This window comes from Hemicordylus capensis, chromosome 1 (assembly GCF_027244095.1).
Source record: "Hemicordylus capensis ecotype Gifberg chromosome 1, rHemCap1.1.pri, whole genome shotgun sequence".
In the NCBI taxonomy this organism is placed as follows: Eukaryota; Metazoa; Chordata; class Lepidosauria; order Squamata; family Cordylidae; genus Hemicordylus; species Hemicordylus capensis.
This window is the reverse complement of record NC_069657.1, coordinates 309,554,182-309,571,246: the sequence shown is the minus strand read 5'-3', so window position 1 is coordinate 309,571,246 and position 17,065 is coordinate 309,554,182. Positions and strand designations below refer to the sequence as shown.

The following is a 17,065-nucleotide window of genomic DNA, read 5'->3' as shown; positions in this document are numbered from 1 at the left end:
GAAAGAGAGAAAGAAAGATCCTTGCCCTTTGGGGACAAGGATCCATCTTTCAAATTTAATGGAAACAGGGATCACTGTACTTTGCAAGACGGGGAAAAATAAAAAAATATAAAACAAGGATATTGTCACAATACCAGAATGTGGAACTCTACTCCCCACCCATCCCCTTCCTATGGTTAAACTGTAGGTATCTATTTTCCTGACTGAGCTATTCACAAATTCTGCAAGTCCAAAATATGAAACAAAAAAAGGGAATATGAAATTTAAGACTTTTCACATTTCACTAAATGGCATACATCAAAGGGCATCAATTTAAGGGCAAATTGTTGAAGTTATCGTACCTACCTAGGAGTCACCATTCCAAACTTAGAAGCCCATCACACGCAGTGCTCATTCTCCATGGCTATTCTGGGAACACAGGGTGGCGGGTGGTGTCTGGACAAGGCGCTCAACCTCTTGTGCCAGAATGTGCTACAGAGAGGGAGCACTGGACTGAACAGTTACAGACACACCGTTGGGGGAGGGAGGGTAGTAAAAATGTACAGCAGTGACATGTGTTCTACTCCAATCACTTGTGCTACAACTACCAAACATGTACAAAAGACTTCTCATAGAGCTCTAAGTGTGGTTGCAGCAGCTTCAGGATCTAGACCGTGACCTCGACCTCGACCTTGAATGCGATCTAGAGGCAGACCTCGATCTAGATTTGGATGGGGATCTTGTTTTTGAGACGGATTTTGATCTGGAGCGAGATTCTGATTTGACATTTTGTTTTGACTTGGAATTTGACCTCGACCGAGATTTACAACTGGTGTCCATTTCCTCACCCTCACTTTTTGCTTCTTTTTTGTCAGATTCGGCTTTTGTGTGCTCCTTTTCTTTGGACCGAGATCTGGATCTAGACCTAGACCTGGACCGCTCTTGATCTTCTCTTTTCTTCTTCTTGCTACTAGACTTGCTGTCTCGTTTACTCCGCCTCTTGCTCCTCTCACTCCTGCTGCGACTCCTGCTCCTGCTGCGACTGTCATCCCTGCTCCGCTTCCTGCCTTTCCTCTTGTCCTTACTCTTGCTACGACTCCTGCTCCTGCTCCCCTCTTTGCTCCTGCTTCTAGCCTTACTGACACTCTTTTCTCTCTCTTTACTCCGGATCCCCCTCACACGCCCCCTCTCCTCCTCCTCCTCTTCTGCTCTCTCTTTACTACCACTCCTGCTCCTGCTTTTACTCTTACTCTTTTCCTTGCTGGGACTTATGCTCTTTGCTTGGTCATCGTCATCATTTTGAACCACTTCCTCTGGCCTGTCTTTGCTTTTGCTTTGAGATTTCTCCGCACTTCTGCTGCGGCTCCTGCTTTTATCATCTTTGCTTGGACTCCGGCTTTTTTCCTTTTGGCCTCTGCTACGGCTCTTGCTTCGACTGCGGCTCTTGCTTCTGGAATGGGATCCAGACCTGGATCGTGACATGCTCTTTGAATGGCTGCTTTTGCTACTACCGCTACAACTCCGACTTTTGCGGGAATGTCTGCTCCGAGAGCGAGACCTTGAATGAGTGCGACTTCTGGAATAGGAGCGGCGGCGCCTGGACCCAGGCCTGTCTTCCACTAGCCTTCTCTTTCTACCATTCACTTCAGTCCCATCCAGCTTTTCAAGTGCTCTTTTCATGTCAGAATAGGATTTGAACTCAATCACACCTTCATTCTTTCTCCCTTTGTGTGCGTCGGCATATGTCACTTCACCTGCCTGATGCATATAATCCTTCAAATCCTGCCAACTGCAACGGCTTGACAGATTTTCAACAATTAATCTGTATTCAGTACGGTTCGGAGGCCCGTACTTATCTCTTCCACTTCTTCTATATCCATATCCACTGCGTCCAGAACCGTAACTGCTGTCGCGGCGAGGGCCCCGGGCATGCTCAACTATTACACGCTCCCCACAAAGATCTTTGCCATTTAGCTCATAAACAGCGTCATCAGCATCACGCACATCATCAAACTCAACAAAGCCATACCCGTTTTTGAGGTCCACCTCGAGGATCTTCCCGTAGCCCTTAAAGAACCGCTCCACGTCCCGTTCCCGAGCCTGGTAGCTGAGACGCCCGATGTAGACCCGCAGCATCTCCCCCCCCCCGCAAGGGCCCCGACGACGAAGGCGGCGGCGGCGACTGGCTCCACTCGGCACAGGGGGAGGGGCGGCCCACAGGCAGCAAAGCAGGAGCTTTTTCCCTCCCCCTCTCTTTTCCCTCCTCCCCTCCCTTCCCCTTGCCCTCTTGGATCCATCTTTCTTTATTATTTTTCTGTTTAACCGTTTTGGATACTTTTGTTGAAAAGCAGTATATACATATTTGTTGTAGTAGTAGAAGATCAAACTGGGCTGTTTTTTTCTGCTGTGATAGGTGTAAAAAGGGTTATTTGAATTTGCTTCTGAGTTTATTATTATTTACTACTACTACTACTACCACCACTACATGCTTAGGATTGGAGTGCATGTGGCTAAAAGTCAACAGAAATTTTTGTGTGTGTGTGTGTGTGTATACACACACACACACACACACACACACACGTCCTGTTCTTCCTCCAAACTTTTATCCTCACAACAATCCTGTGAGGCAGGTTTGGAGGGGAGAGAGCGAGATCATCATCATAAAGTATAGTAAAGGTTGCCTTTTGAGTAATTAAAAATTTGTGAAAACACACATAGCAGAATAGTCTGTCGTTCATAAGTAACTGTGAAGTCCTAAAGAGGAATACCCTAATTCTGCTGCTAAGTGTAATCAACGCCTTCCTGACAGACTGCTTTGATTAACAAGAGAGAGACACTAAACATCTGCTCCTGGAAAGAAAGATTAGTCCCCTCAAGACCTTTCCTTGCATTTTTAAAAATCCAGTTTAAGGTTTTGCTTGAAGCAAGCACATCTTCAAACTTGCTTGTACAATTTGGAAATATACTAGTTATTTCTCATTTTCTTCTGTTGCCTGCTTCTTGCTAGGGAGCAACAGGCTCACACGATCCTGTTAGATTTGGGGCCAGGAGAAGGAGAGGAAGGCAGTGAGGGGCCCATTTGGGGCCCACTCCAACCTTGCTACACCCCTGCTCAGGAACATATTTTTGGGTAGCACAGAGAGCCATGGGGAGGGGGTCAAAACTGCTGCTTCTTTGTTTGTTTGTTTATTTGATTTATATATCCTGATTCCAAAATGGCTCAGGGCGGTTTACATCAACCTGTGCAGTTAGTTTAGAAGTTCTGTTAGGCTGCTCTCTTGCTGCACCGATGCATCGTTGCTCTGAATGTCAGTCACTATTTGTTGGACTAATTGTGGTGCTTTCATGCTATCCCATTAGCGCTCTAATATGCAAGAAGAAAATTCATAATGTACTTTGAATGCCATTGATGCACTGCTAAGGAAGTGCCAAGGTGTTGGCATCAGTATTGTCTTCTCTAGTGAATTCTAGATGTCCAGTCCTTGTTGGGTTTCATTAACATGGCTGTCATCGTGATAGTCTAACTGAAACTGATTTTGTACTTGAGATGGCTGTTGACTTTGAAGTCTGTTGACTTTGAAGTCTGTGCATTTTCCACAGCTCCATGCAGAAAATACTCTATGAAGCTCCAACTGATGTACTCCAGGCCTGTAGCCTATAAACCCTCACAAGAGGTAGGAGGATGAGATACATGATGAGGGAGAAACTGTACCTGCCTTCTGAAAGATGTTGTTATAAATGCAATCTTATGACTTGGTCCTATAAACTACTGCACAAGGCTCACAGGCTCTGGCAAAAGGCTCCCATGCTGTGCTGGTGTTTGGACCATCCCAGCTCCAGAATAACCATACATTTGGTGAGTTTGATGGGAAGTATGGTATGCCTGAACTATATCATTTTCTTACTGCCTTCTTGAATATAAAATCTTCACATAGGCAAAGACTGAGCTTTCCAGAATCTAAACCAGAATCCAAAATGACTGATTCTGTGCTAAAGAGCTTTGAACTTGTGCTTCCCAACAAGCAGTCTTGCCCCTGCCCAAACTGCACAGCAAACTGTTTTTGAAGCTGAGGAGTATTCCAAAAGTGATGATATGCAATGACATGATATAAAAGTTATGGCTGCATCTGTACATAACACAGAACCAGAATTTAAGGGGGCAGAGGTTCGCTCACTGTGACATCCGAATGCATGCAACTCCAGTTCTGCAATGCGACCCACCCAAGGTTTGGATTTTTTAACTGCAATTTGAACCCTCAGGTTGTAGTGAGCTTCGTCGCCCCAACCTGAGGTTCTACGCAGCCTGTGTATCATCCAAATTTGGAACCACAATGAGCCACATTCATTGTGACTGGAGTTGAGGGAGGAAGCTCCTCCCTCCTTCTGGCCATGATTGGCTGTGCAGGCTCTCCCTTATGCTAGAAGAAAGCCCGCACAGCCAGTTCCCCCTCCTCTCTGCAGTCTCGCTGACTGCAGAGAGAGTGCTCTCTGTGACATCTTAATTTGGACAGTAGAGCAGGGGTGGGTGGGGAGTGAATGCTAAGTGTGAATATGGCTTATGTCTTATTCACTCAAATAGACAATTTAAAGTTCAGAAAAGACTTAGTCATTAGGCCACACAATCTTCACCTGAAAATAACTCATATATAAAAGCCAAAGACGTAGAAGACATCTCTAAAGTCTACTAGCAACTCTGCCATTCATGGAGATAGTCAATAACTACTCATAGTCTCAGGCAACAACTGTTACAAAGAGCACCTGTTTGGGGGCTCCCCTGAGGAGTGCCCCTCTATATTTGGAATTACAAGCCTGTAGTTACTACGGTTTCCACTCTGGATCCCACGGGGTTGTGAGATCCCCATTTAGTTTCACCTGTAGCTAACTCAAAAGGCATGTCACTTTGGCATGTAGCCTGGGAGAAGGAAGTCTTAGGTCAGGTTCAAACCACAAGACTTCAGGAGGACCTCCCCGTGCTGTCATCCCCTGATTAGCTACAGGTGGTAAGCTGGAGTAGACATGATTGAATCAAAAGCTCTTCTGTTAAAAAACTAGCCAAGTATTCTCCCTACGTTGGCACAGCCGATCAGGTCAAGATAACCTCCTCGGGAAGGAGTGATAAGAAAGTAACAGGTCATCTCCTTTGCTATCAAGTATGTTAATGCCTGGCTCAAGGCAAAGCAAGCTAGCTTGTTTGCATTTTAGCCACCCCCAGGTATTCTAAAAGACATGAGTGATAATCTTTGATGTGTCCATTTCATTTCTCCCTACACAGGTCTCTCAGACCTCCCCTAGCCTTTGTCCAAGAAGAGACCCACTCTTTGCTTTTGAATATTACATTCCATGATTTCTGTGCAACCTGACTTTCCTTCCTTCCTTCCTTTGGTTTTAAATGAAATACATACATATATATACTATCCGAATTGACATCTGGTCATGAAACTAATTTGAGTCTATATGTTTTCACTATTACCATGGCTAAAGTGGGGGGATTTGCATCAGATAATCAGTAGGGATCATTTCTGCAACACTATGGCCCTAGTCCAAATCAGGCCTCCCACCCCTGCTTTTAGAAGAAGAAAAATCATCAGGAGATTCAAAACAGCTCTCTTATGGAAACTCTTATGGTTTTGGTCTTAATATCAGCAATATCTTAGTTTGCAGCTGAAATACTTGCTGTGGCCTCTTGTCTCCTACCCCCCACCCCAATAAAGAAAGAACACCATGTTTTTCTCCTACATCATGAGTTGATGGAGGCTCAATGATTCTTCTGTTTTCCTCTAGAGGCTCTGGATTTCTGAGCATCTCAGAAGGTAAAACAGGCTGTTTTGCTATTCAAGACATCATAAAACCATAAGAACAGCTCTGCTGGATCAACTAGTCTAGCATCCCATTTCACACAGTGGCTCACCAGATGCCTCTGGGGAGCCCACAGGCAAGAGATGAGGGCATGCCCTCTCTCTGGCCGTTGCTCCCCTGCAACTGGTATTGAGAGGCATCATGCCTCTGAGGTACCCTGTTTCCCCAAAAGTAAGACCTACCCTGAAAGTAAGACCTAGCAGTAATTTCTGATGTACCGCTAATTGCCCTAGTGCATTTTTGGGGGCTAAAATTAATATAAGACACTGTCTTATTTTCGGGGAAACATGGTATGTCTCCCCCTAGTCACTTCTTTTCCAAGGTAAAGAGCCCCAGATGCTGTAGCCTAGCCACATAACGATAGTGCTCCAGGCCCCTGGTCATCTTGGTTGCCCTCTTCTGCACCTTTTCTGGTTCTTCAGTATCCTTCTTAAGATATAGTGACCAAATCTGTACTTGGTACTCTAGATGTGGCCGCACCACAGATTTGTATAAGGGCATGATAGTATTAGCATTTTTATTTTCAATCCCCTTCCTAATGATCCCTAACTTGGAATTGGCCTTTTTCACAGTTGAGTTAACACTTCCAATGAGCTGTCCACCACTGACAGCTCAGATCCCTTCAGCCTATACTTGAAGTAGGGGTTTTTTTTGCCTCAATATGCATCATTTTACACTTGCTTACACTGAACCACATTTGCCATTTTGTCCCCCATTCCCCAGTTGGGAGAGATCCTTTTGGTGCTCCTCACTATCTGTTTTGGATTTCACTACCCTAAATAGTTTAGTGTCATCTGCAAATTTGGCCACTTCGCAGCTTACTCCCACTTCTAGATCATTTAGTCTGGAAATGTCATAAAGATAAGGTGTGATGGTAAAACTAGGAGGGGTGTGGCATGAACTTGCTAGGAGCACAGGGGGAAAATGTTATGCTTCATAGCAAAACCTCTAGGTAAAGAGAGATATGTGCATTGCATTTTATTCCAGAGGATAAGCACAGCTTGGTTGATCTGATAATCTAATGGAGACCAGACAAGAAACTAAGCTTCTCCTTTTTTTGAAAACTTGGGTGTGAAATGCAGTAGATGGAGCTGCTTTTGGCAGGAGAATTTGGGAGGGAAGTGGGGTTGCCAGACTCAATACACAGACAGGGTTGCTGTGCCCTTAATAAAATGGAGAGCACAGGAAGGAACATTTGCAGCAGTGAGAAAAGCTGTACCTGTCAAAATTATACCCAGCTGCTAAAGTTCCATCCTCTATTGAGTCTGCCAACTTTACAAGGAAGTAAGAACCCAGGACATTAAGTATGTGCTTAAAACAACAACAGATGTAGGTATCAGATGTAATACCTCTAAGGAAGCAGTAATACTTCAAGCCTAGATTGACTGATGTTGAATCTGAAGCATTATCTGTCAGAGAAACTTGAGTGTATTCCAAAATATGACCTTGGAGAAGCCTCCCAGAGGGGGTAAGTACAAAAAAATAAAAAATAAATAAAAAAAATATTTGCAAACCCCTCCGAGCCAAACCAAACCGGGGGAGGGGGGGGCGTGAGGGGAGCAAAACCAAATTGGCCCCGGCCAGTTCAAACTCAAACCAAACCATGCCAGCCGGTTTTGTGCACATCCCTAACAGCAAAGGGACCAGATCAGCACTGCTGAATGCACATCTCATCTGCAGGCCTGGAACAATGGCATCCATTTTACTCGCTGAGGTGAGATGAATGTCTACTGTTCTTTGATGTAATTATTCTCATCTCTCTTTCTTCTTTCAGGGTGGTATTTGGCATACAAGTGCATGTCAGCTCAGACCCCAACTATGTATAGTTACAGCAAAACCATGTAGCAGTGTTCCCTGTAACAGGAATTCCCAGATGTTGTTGACTACAACTTCCATAATCCTCAGCCAAAGGCCATTAGGTCAGCCCTCCTCAGAGGACTGGTCTACCCTGGCAGACCAGTCCCCTGAGTGGGGCTGACACACAAAGTCTAGTCCGGAGAGCTGGTTAACCTGCTGATCTAAATTGGTAGACCTGATCTCCCCAGGAAAAAAAGACCATTTTGAGGCCCGTTTCCCCAGCAAAACTGGCCTCAAAATGGTCGTTGAATCACTGGAGTGATTTTAGATTGATTAGTTGAGGCAGCTAGCCACGTTGGCTGTTTCTGACTAATCTATTCAAATTTTTGCAATTTGATTCAAGCTTGAATTGAAACACAAAAAATGATTTGTGCACACTCCTACAAAGAATGCATAATGGTTTGGACAGTGTATGTGGCACTTATGGCTAGAATTGTAACAAGAATGATTGCCCAGAAGTATTTATTACTTTGATCTGCGTACTACACTTATATCCTGTTCTTCCTCCAGAGCAGTGTACAAGTTTATGTTTATCCTCACAACAATACTTTGAGGTAGGTTAGGCTAAGAAATAAGTGACTGGCCCAGAGTCATGAATGAGTTTCATGGCTGAATTTGAACTCTGGTCTCCCCGGTCTTAGTCCAACACTCTAACCACTGCACCACACTGGCCCACCATCACCTGTCATTTCACAGTGTTGGAAATAATTTTGAGAGATGGTATGGACAGAACTTTTCAAAGTCTGCTGGCAAGATCACTCCTTTTCTGCCAAGCAAGGTTTGGTTTCTTGATAAAGGTACTGGGCATCAAAACTTGATAAACCATGAAGGCTGTGTGCTTGTGAATAAACTGAGGAAAATACTATTTACATTCTCAGAGCAGAGAGTGAAGCAAACCTGAGAATATTAAACAGTCTGAGCAGCTTCAGGTTCACAGTGTCTGCACAGTTCACTGCCCCAGAGAGAACTTCAGATGAGCCAGCAGAGCACAGTTAAAATGCTTTTAGGCAGCAGTCCACAAACCAATTATGTTATAGTTGATTTCAAATAGATCAAAAAATGCATTAAATACAATCATTCTGGATTAGCTTGTTTGTGGACTGGACTGTATATGGTGCTGTATATGGCAATTCTGTGGGTTGGGTTTATACTGGACTTCACCGATGCATCGTAAAGGCACATTATCTACACCATGCCCCAGTCTGATCGTATATCAGGGACTTCTGTCCTGATGGACATTTAGATTGCAGGAGGGACCACAGCTGAGTGCTGGTAATGTGCATGCTTTTTATGTAGAAGGTCTGAACTTCATCTAGGCTCCTCAGCTAAAGGATCCCTGACAGCAGGGCTGTGAGAGACCCCAGCCTCAGTTTCTGGTAAGGTTTTGCCAACCAGAGTAGGCAGCCCTGGGCAGGCTGATTCAATATAAGCCACCTATACAAGTTAAAAAGTTGTAACTGAATCATACATATTGTAGAAGGGTGCACTGAACTGGAGCATTGGCCTGAATCAAAGATTACAGATTGTCCTAAGTTACAAAGGACCTACGTTAAGGAGCACAACCGGTGCCACAACTCTTCTTTCCACAAGCTGCAGCATGCTGCATTGGGTGGGCGACAGCTGCTAATGCAGACCATTGGTAGCATCCAGATTAATACTGTCCTTACATTAGAATGTTTTACTCATGCAGTGATTTTCACCAATTTTCACACCTTTGCTCTGCTGCCAATGCTACCTTGAAAATATGTCCCAGAGAACTGGTGGGCCCTCAGGGACTTACACTGGGAGCAGCAGAGGGAAGGGTGGGGTTGTTGAAAATAATCACACAAGCACTGTGTTCTAACCTAAGGGCACAATAAGTCTGGATGCTGCCCACTGTTACTCTAAGAACTGTAGGTTTTGTGAACATTGTGTTTTGTTGTTGTCTGCCACTGTTCTTATTTTTAGTCTACTTTCTTTAAGGAAAGTATGAGATCACATCTTTCTGTATGTGTATGTGTCCCTATCAGCTTCGCAATGTCTGGACTGCTTTGAACCAAATTTGGTACAGTTGTAGGGACACATCAACAGTATCATTTCTGATTATATCATTCACCCCAGTTCAAGATGGCAGATGGGTAAACATTTGATGCAGAAATGGGAACTAATTTGAACCAAATTTGATACAGTTGTAGGGGCACATAGGGAGATCTCAGTGCCATAGTATGTCTTGATGCCATCCACCCCAATTCAAGGTGGTGGATATGTGGGCTAACTTGTGAAGACGGTAATTATCAATTAATATTATAGTGAGAGGAAAGTAAGCAGATTAGTTCCTACCAGAATTTCATGTTTTATATTTGTGGTCAACTGCCTTGAGAACTCTATAGGGCTATGTTGGTTGAGTAACCATTTAAAATGAAAAATCTTCTATTTCTTCTAATATTGCTGCAGCAGAGATACTTGTTGGTCTGGATTTTAGGAATAGCCATGTCAATTATTGCTCCACAACTATGCTTGATTTATACTGGCTGAAGTCTGGACCTTTTCCTTGCCAGTAAATTGTCTGTGATTGATCAGTGTTGGCCTTTTGCAAATACTTCTCACCACATTATGAAACCTTGGAGGATCAAGTATTCTCCCAAGTGTATCCTGAAAGAGAGCAGTATTGCATGCAATTATCTGTAGACCAGCCTTTTCAGTTCCAATTTGCATATTAGTGAACTCTAAGTATTTCTTTCATTTTAAAACTTCATGTCTACTTAAAATTTAACAACAGCTCATGCAGTGATACACCAGAAATGTCAGTTCCTCCCTAGAGTTCCTTGCAGGAAACACAGCTTCAAATAACATAGAGAACTTGCTTTTGCCTATATGTCAGTTTGCTGGTATCTCATTTCAAGGTAAATACAAAGGAGACCTGTTGTTTTCTTCTCTCCATGCAGGCCAGCTTGAATGCGTCATTATCTTATTCAGAAAAACATAGACAGAGCAGTAGCAGAATGAGTGTGTTTTGATTAAAACAGACAAATGTATCTGCTACTATCCCATAATAACAGCCCTGCTGGATCAGTCCCAAGGCCTATCTAGCCAAGCATCTTATTTTACACAGTGGCCCACCAGATACCTCTGGGGAGCCCACAAGCAGGAGGTGAGGGCATGCCCTCTCTCCTGCTGTTGCTCCCCTGCAACTCGTATTTAGTGGCATCTTGCCTATGAGGCTGAAGGTGGCCTATAGCCCCCAGACTAGTAGCCATTGATAGACCTGTCCTCTATGAATTTGTCTAAGCCCCTTATAAAGCCATCCAAGCTAGTGGCCATCATCACATCCTGTGGCAGAGAATTCCATAGATTAATTATGTGCTGTGTGAAAAAGTACTTCCTTTGGCCGGTCCTAAATTTCCCAACATTCAGTTTCATGGGATGGCCCTTGGTTCTAGTGGTGTAAGAGAGGGGAATAAAATTATCTCTTTCCACTCTCTCTATTACATGCATATACCTGTTTCCCCGAAAGTAAGACCTACCCCGAAAGTAAGACCTAGCAGTAATTTCTGATGTACCGCTAATTGCCCTAGTGCATTTTTTGGAGCTAAAATTAATATAAGACACTGTCTTATTTTCGGGGAAACACGGTACCTCTATCATGTCTCCCCATAGTTGCCTCTTTTCCAAAGTAAAGAGCCCCAGATGCTGTAGCCTTGCCTCATAATGAAGGTGTTCCAGGCCCCGATAATCTTGGTTGCCCTTTTCTGAACCTTTTCCAGTTCTGCAATAACCTTCTTAAGATATGGTGATCAGGACTGTATGCAATACTCCAAATGTGGTCACACCATATATTTGTATAAGGGCATTATACTAGCATTCTTATCTTCAATCCCCTTCCTAATGATCCCTAGCATGGAATTGGCCTTTCTCACTGCTGCTGCTCATTGAGTAGACACTTTCAGTGAACTGTCCACCATGACTTCAAGATCTCTCTCCTGGTCATTCACCGACAGCTCAGCTCCCATCAGCTTATATGTAAAGTTGTGGGGGATTGCCCCAGTATACATCACTTTACACTTGCTTACATTGAACCATATTTGCCATTTTGTCGCCCACTCACCCAACTTGGAGAAATCCTTTTGGAGCTCCTCCAAAATCTGTTTTAGATTTCACTACCCTAAATAGTTTAGTGTTGTCTGCAAATTTGACCACTTTGCTGCTTACTCCTTCTAGATCATTTATACAAATACTAATATGAATATGATGAATATTTCTGTACCGCTTTTCAACAGAAGTTTCCAAAGCGGTTTACATAGATATAAACAAACAAACATAATGGCTCCTTGCCCTCAAAGGGCTCACAATCTAAAAAAGAAATACAAGATACACCAGCAACAGCCACTGGAAGGATATGAACAAGTTAAAGAGTACTGGTCCCAGTACCAATGCCTGGGGTCCCCATTTCTTACTTCCCTACATTGTGAAAACTGTCCATTTATTCCTGCGCTCTGTTTCCTGTCCTTCAACCAGTTACCAATCCACACATGAACCTGGCCCATTATTTCATGACTGATAAGTTTACTCAAGAGCTTTTGGTGGGGAACTTTTTCAAAGGTTTTTGGAAATCCAAGTATACTATACCAACTGGATCTGGGCCTGTTAACACTCTCAATGAACTCCAAAAGGTTAGTGAGGCAAGACTTGTCCTTGCAGAAGCCATGTGGGTTCTCCTTCAACAAGGCCCATGCTTCTATGTCTTTTAACAATTTTGTCTTTACCATAAGTATTCTTTCCATAAATTTACCCAGAACAGAGGTTAAGCTAACTGGCCTGTAATTTCCCGGATCCCCACTGGATCCCTTCTTGAAAACTGGAGTTACATTAGCTGCTTCCAGTCCTCTGGTACAGAGCTTGAATGTAGGGACAAGTTACGTATTTTTGCTAGGAGATCAGCAATTTCACATTTGAGTTCCTTCAGAACTCTTGAGTAGATGCCCTGGAGATTTGTTAATTTTTAGTTTTTCAAGACAAATTTAGAACATCCTCTCTCATTGCCTCAAATTGCCCCTGTTCTTCAACCTCCAAGCTTGAGAAGCTCAGTTCCGGAGAGGGTATATGGTCAGTGTCCTCTGCCATGTAGACAGGTGCAAAGAATTCATTCAGCTTCTCTGCAATCTCCTTATCCTCCCTAATAATCCCTTTCATGCTCTCATCATCTAAGGGTCCGACTACCTCCCTGGCAGATTTTCTGCTGCTGGTATATTTAAAGAAGTTTTTGTTATTTTTGACACTTCTAGCTATATACTCCTCAAACTCTCTTTTTGAATCCCTTATTGTCTCATTGCATTTCTTTTGCCTGAGATTGTGTTCCTTCCTGTCCTCTTCATTTGGGCAAGACTTCCATTTTCTGAAGGAAGTCTTCTTCCCTTTTATAGCTTGCCTGACTCTACTTATTCGCCACGCTGGCATCCTTCTGAACTTGATGGTACCTTTCCTCCTTCTTGGTATACATTCCAACTATGCTTCTAGTATTGTGGTTTTAAATAGCTTCCATGCTTTCTGGAGTGATTTGACCCTCCTGACTTTCCCTTTCAGCTTCCCTTTGACCGGTCTCCTCATTTTTGAGAAGTTTTTTCTTCTGAACTCCAGCGCGCCAGTTTTGGACTTCCTTGGGAATGCTCCACTCGCATATAAGCTGAATTGGATCACACTATGGTCACTGTTCCCCACTGGTTCTGCAACTGTGACATCTTGGAACAGATTCTGGGCACCACTCAGGATTAAGTCCAAGGTTGCCATCTCTCTGGTTGGTTCTGTGACTTACTGTTCTAAGGCACAGACATTTAGCATGTCTAGAAATTTGGCCTCTTTCCACTACCTGAATGCAAATTTACCTAGACTATGTGTGGGTAAATTAAGTCACCCATTATTACCACTCTGTCTCTTTTTGACGCCACTCTTATTTGCTTCTCCAACTCTAGGTCACTCTTGGTGTTTTGATCCAGAGGGTTATAGCATGTCCCCAGTAACACATTTCCTTTCAGTACTCGGATTGTCACCCATAATGATTCTGTGGAGGTCTCTGGTCCTCCTAGGTTTTCTAGTTTGTTGGATTCTATCCCTTCTTTAAGATACAGTGCTACTCCACCCCCCGATCCTCCCCTACCTGTCCCTTCTGTAGAGTTTATATCCAGGAATAACTGTGTCACACTGGTTTTCACCATTCCACCAGGTTTTCGTTATGCCCACTATATCTATGTTCTCATTAGTGACCAAGCACTCCAGCTCTCCCATCTTTGCTCAGAGGCTTCTGGCATCGGTATGTAGACACCTATACACAAATTCTCTTACCTGGCGTTGGCATGTGCTATATCCCTTAACTTCATTTGACCTGTTTGACCAGCTGTCATATGTTTCCTTCCATCTGCTCTTGATTCCACTCTGTCCTCTTCTGGTTTATTCAAAACATTAGCACCCTTGCGCCTTAGGGGATTTTGCTTGCCAAACCCGGTACCACCCAATTCCTGTTGGCAATCCCAGCCTGCCCCAAACAATCCATATATATATTACATTGTATTATATTATATTAATTGTATTATATTATATTATATTAATAATTAATTATATGCCTCTCATATAAAACATAGGAACCTAAGAAACTGCCTTATACTGAGTCAGCCCATTGGTTCTTCTAGCCCATTTGCATGTAATGGGGAACCAGAATCGAAGGAGTCTGGGGTTGAAATTTTAGTACATCTGAAGAACGCATACAACCATGGTTCAGACCAAAAAGTGACCCGAGGTTTCCCTCCCGAAACTCTAATTTGAACTTTCAGTTTGTAGTGGGTTTTGCCGCTCCTATCTGAGGTTGTAAGCTGCCAGCGTTAGAAGATAGGAACATAAGAACTGTCCTGCTGGATCAGGCCCAAGGCCCATCTAGTCCAGCATCCTGTTTCACACAGTGGCCCACCGGATGCTGCTGGAAGCCACAGGGCATGCCCTCTCCTGCTGTTACTCCCCTGCAACTGGTACTCAGAGGCATCCTGCCTTTGAGGCTGGAGGTGGCCTCTAGCCCTCTAACTAGTAGCCGATGATAGACCTCTCCTCCATGAAGTCATCCAAACCCCTCTTAAAGCCATCCAGGTTGTTGGCTGTCACCACATCTTATTCAGAGAATTCCATAAGCCAATTATGCATTGTGTGAAAAAGTACTTCCGTTTGTTGGTCCTAGATTTCCCTGCAGTCAATTTCATGGGATGACCCCTGGTTCTAGTGTTATGTGAGAGGGAGAAGAATTTCTCTCTATCCACTTTCTACACACCATGCATGATTTTATAGACCTCTATCATGTCTCCCCACAGTTGTCTTTTTTTCTAAAGTAAAAAGCCCCAGGTGTTGTAGTCTTGCCTCATAAGAAAGGTGCTCTAGGCCCCTGATCATCTTGGTTGCCCTCTTCTGCACCTTTTCCAGTTCTACAATGTCCTTTTTTAGATGTGGTGACCAGAATTGTACACAGTACTCCAAGTGTGGTCGCTTATGGGGGCACTTGGATCAGAAGCACATTAGCTTTCTTGGACTAATTCCTTAAAAAGAAGTGGTAGAGGCACCATGAGCAGAGTTTAAGTTAACCGGTACTCACTAAACCTGAGTCCTAGATTTGTTTAATTATTTGATTCATGCTGGAAACTTATTGTAAAAGGAAACAGCCTCTCCAAGCAAGTGCAGATTGACTTTATCAAACCACTGAGTAATCAACCAGAGTTTCCACACATTTGAGATTTAGATTGCCTAGTTAGAAGCTACAGCTGTTTGGCTTTGTTGAGCTCCAGTATCAATCTATTTAGAAGCTAACCACAAGCAGCTGTGAGCCATGCCGCAGAGTCCTCCATCAGGACATGGTGCACTGGAGTGGAACACGTGAAGCCATGAGGACTTTTGACAGCAGAGGACTGTAACAATCCAATCATCAAACCATTGCGCAAGGTTCATTGGCAGTTCCTTAGGGCTTGTACCAGCACATCTGCTTTGGGGATTGAAGTTTAAGTCTTGGCCTCCTATCTGCTGTAACAGAAAATCTTGTATGCATTTCTGTGGTCAGAGGAATATTGCAAGCATGCAATCAACCTCCATAATGGAGCAGAGAAGGTGGCTTTACCCGTGCACAGATGTTAGCATCCTTGCTAGCAAATCAGAATAGCTGCTCTATGAGCAATTAATTAATTACCAAAGAGACCAAATTACTTCCTTACATCTATTAAAGCCTCCCTTTATTGCTGAGGAATTTAATCAGGGTGATTTATTCCTTTATTATGCAAACGTTAGGTAGTGAATGGAGACAGTAAGATTTCTAGCAGGCAATGCCGACATGAAAGAACCTTCACACGTAGGTGCCTTCAACTTGGAGGAGGATTTTGTTTTAAGATAATGTAGAATAGGAGACCCTGATTATGGCTTTGATGTTTCAGCAGAGAATAATTTTCAGCTCATAAAATTACTCCATAAGGTAAAAATCAGGGAGAGCACATGTAAATACTCTTACTCTTTCCTAGTAATATGCAAGACAAATAAAATTAGCTATAGAAACAGGCCCATGGGGAGGGGGGAGATGAAAAACCTCAGGGCAGGGAATTTTAGGGAAGAGAAAAAGCAGCAGGAGACATGCCAGAGAAAACAATTTAAGAAAATGTTAATAGGGTCACTATAGTGCCTACATTGCAAACAATCAATATTTCATAATGTGGAGAAGGCCTCATTTGCAGTACTTGCTAGGATAACCTACTGCTGATGCTTTTCTGGCAGAGTGTGGTGAGAAGGGACGGTCACACATGCACACTCCTCTGATCACATATGATTATTCCCCAGGAGCACCTGTACTTCTGGTTATCAGGAGGTATTCAAATGTAACACAAACAAATCCTCTTTCAATACACAGCTTTTTGGCCAATTAATCTTAAGTATGGCCTTTGAACATTGTTGTGTATTTCCCCATTCTGTCTCCCCCCTCTATCCTGACCAGAAATGGTGCTCCTACATTCTGGCTTGTTGTGCAGAGGATACGTTAGGCAGAAGAGCAATAGAAGATAAAATATGGAGCACAATGAAGCTGGGGAGTGCCGAGGTGTTGGAATGGCCTGTACCATTTCAGGCTGCAACTGGGGGAGTCACATTTTTTAATGCACCCTTATGTTTAAAAGTCCCTGGAGATAAAATTGAAATTTTTGACAAGTCCATTCTCTGAACTCAGCATTCTCCCTCTTCATTCCATTGTGTTGGAAGTGAAGGACTATATGCTGTTTCTTGTCACAGTGACATAGGAGGACAGACTAGTGAGTCAGAGGGCTAGAGGGTCAAGACATTGGTCATCCCTTCGCTACTGCTCTGACACTATCCCTTGATATGTAGATTGCTA

At 43.5% G+C, this 17,065-nt stretch overlaps 1 protein-coding gene across 1 annotated transcript; it reads right to left on the bottom strand.

Moving 5' to 3' along the window:
• Nucleotides 1-429: 429 nt before the first annotated feature.
• On the bottom strand, nucleotides 430-2,121 carry LOC128341290 (serine/arginine-rich splicing factor 4-like). Its single transcript, XM_053287634.1, has one exon. It carries the CDS (start codon nucleotides 2,113-2,115, stop codon nucleotides 640-642), a length of 1,476 nt encoding a protein of 491 aa, XP_053143609.1. The 5' UTR covers nucleotides 2,116-2,121; the 3' UTR covers nucleotides 430-639.
• Nucleotides 2,122-17,065: the final 14,944 nt, after the last annotated feature.

What these genes read in the sequence shown, in the direction of transcription:
- LOC128341290 (XM_053287634.1), bottom strand. Translation starts at nt 2,115, where the DNA reads ATGCTGCGGGTCTACATCGGGCGTCTCAGCTACCAGGCTCGGGAACGG.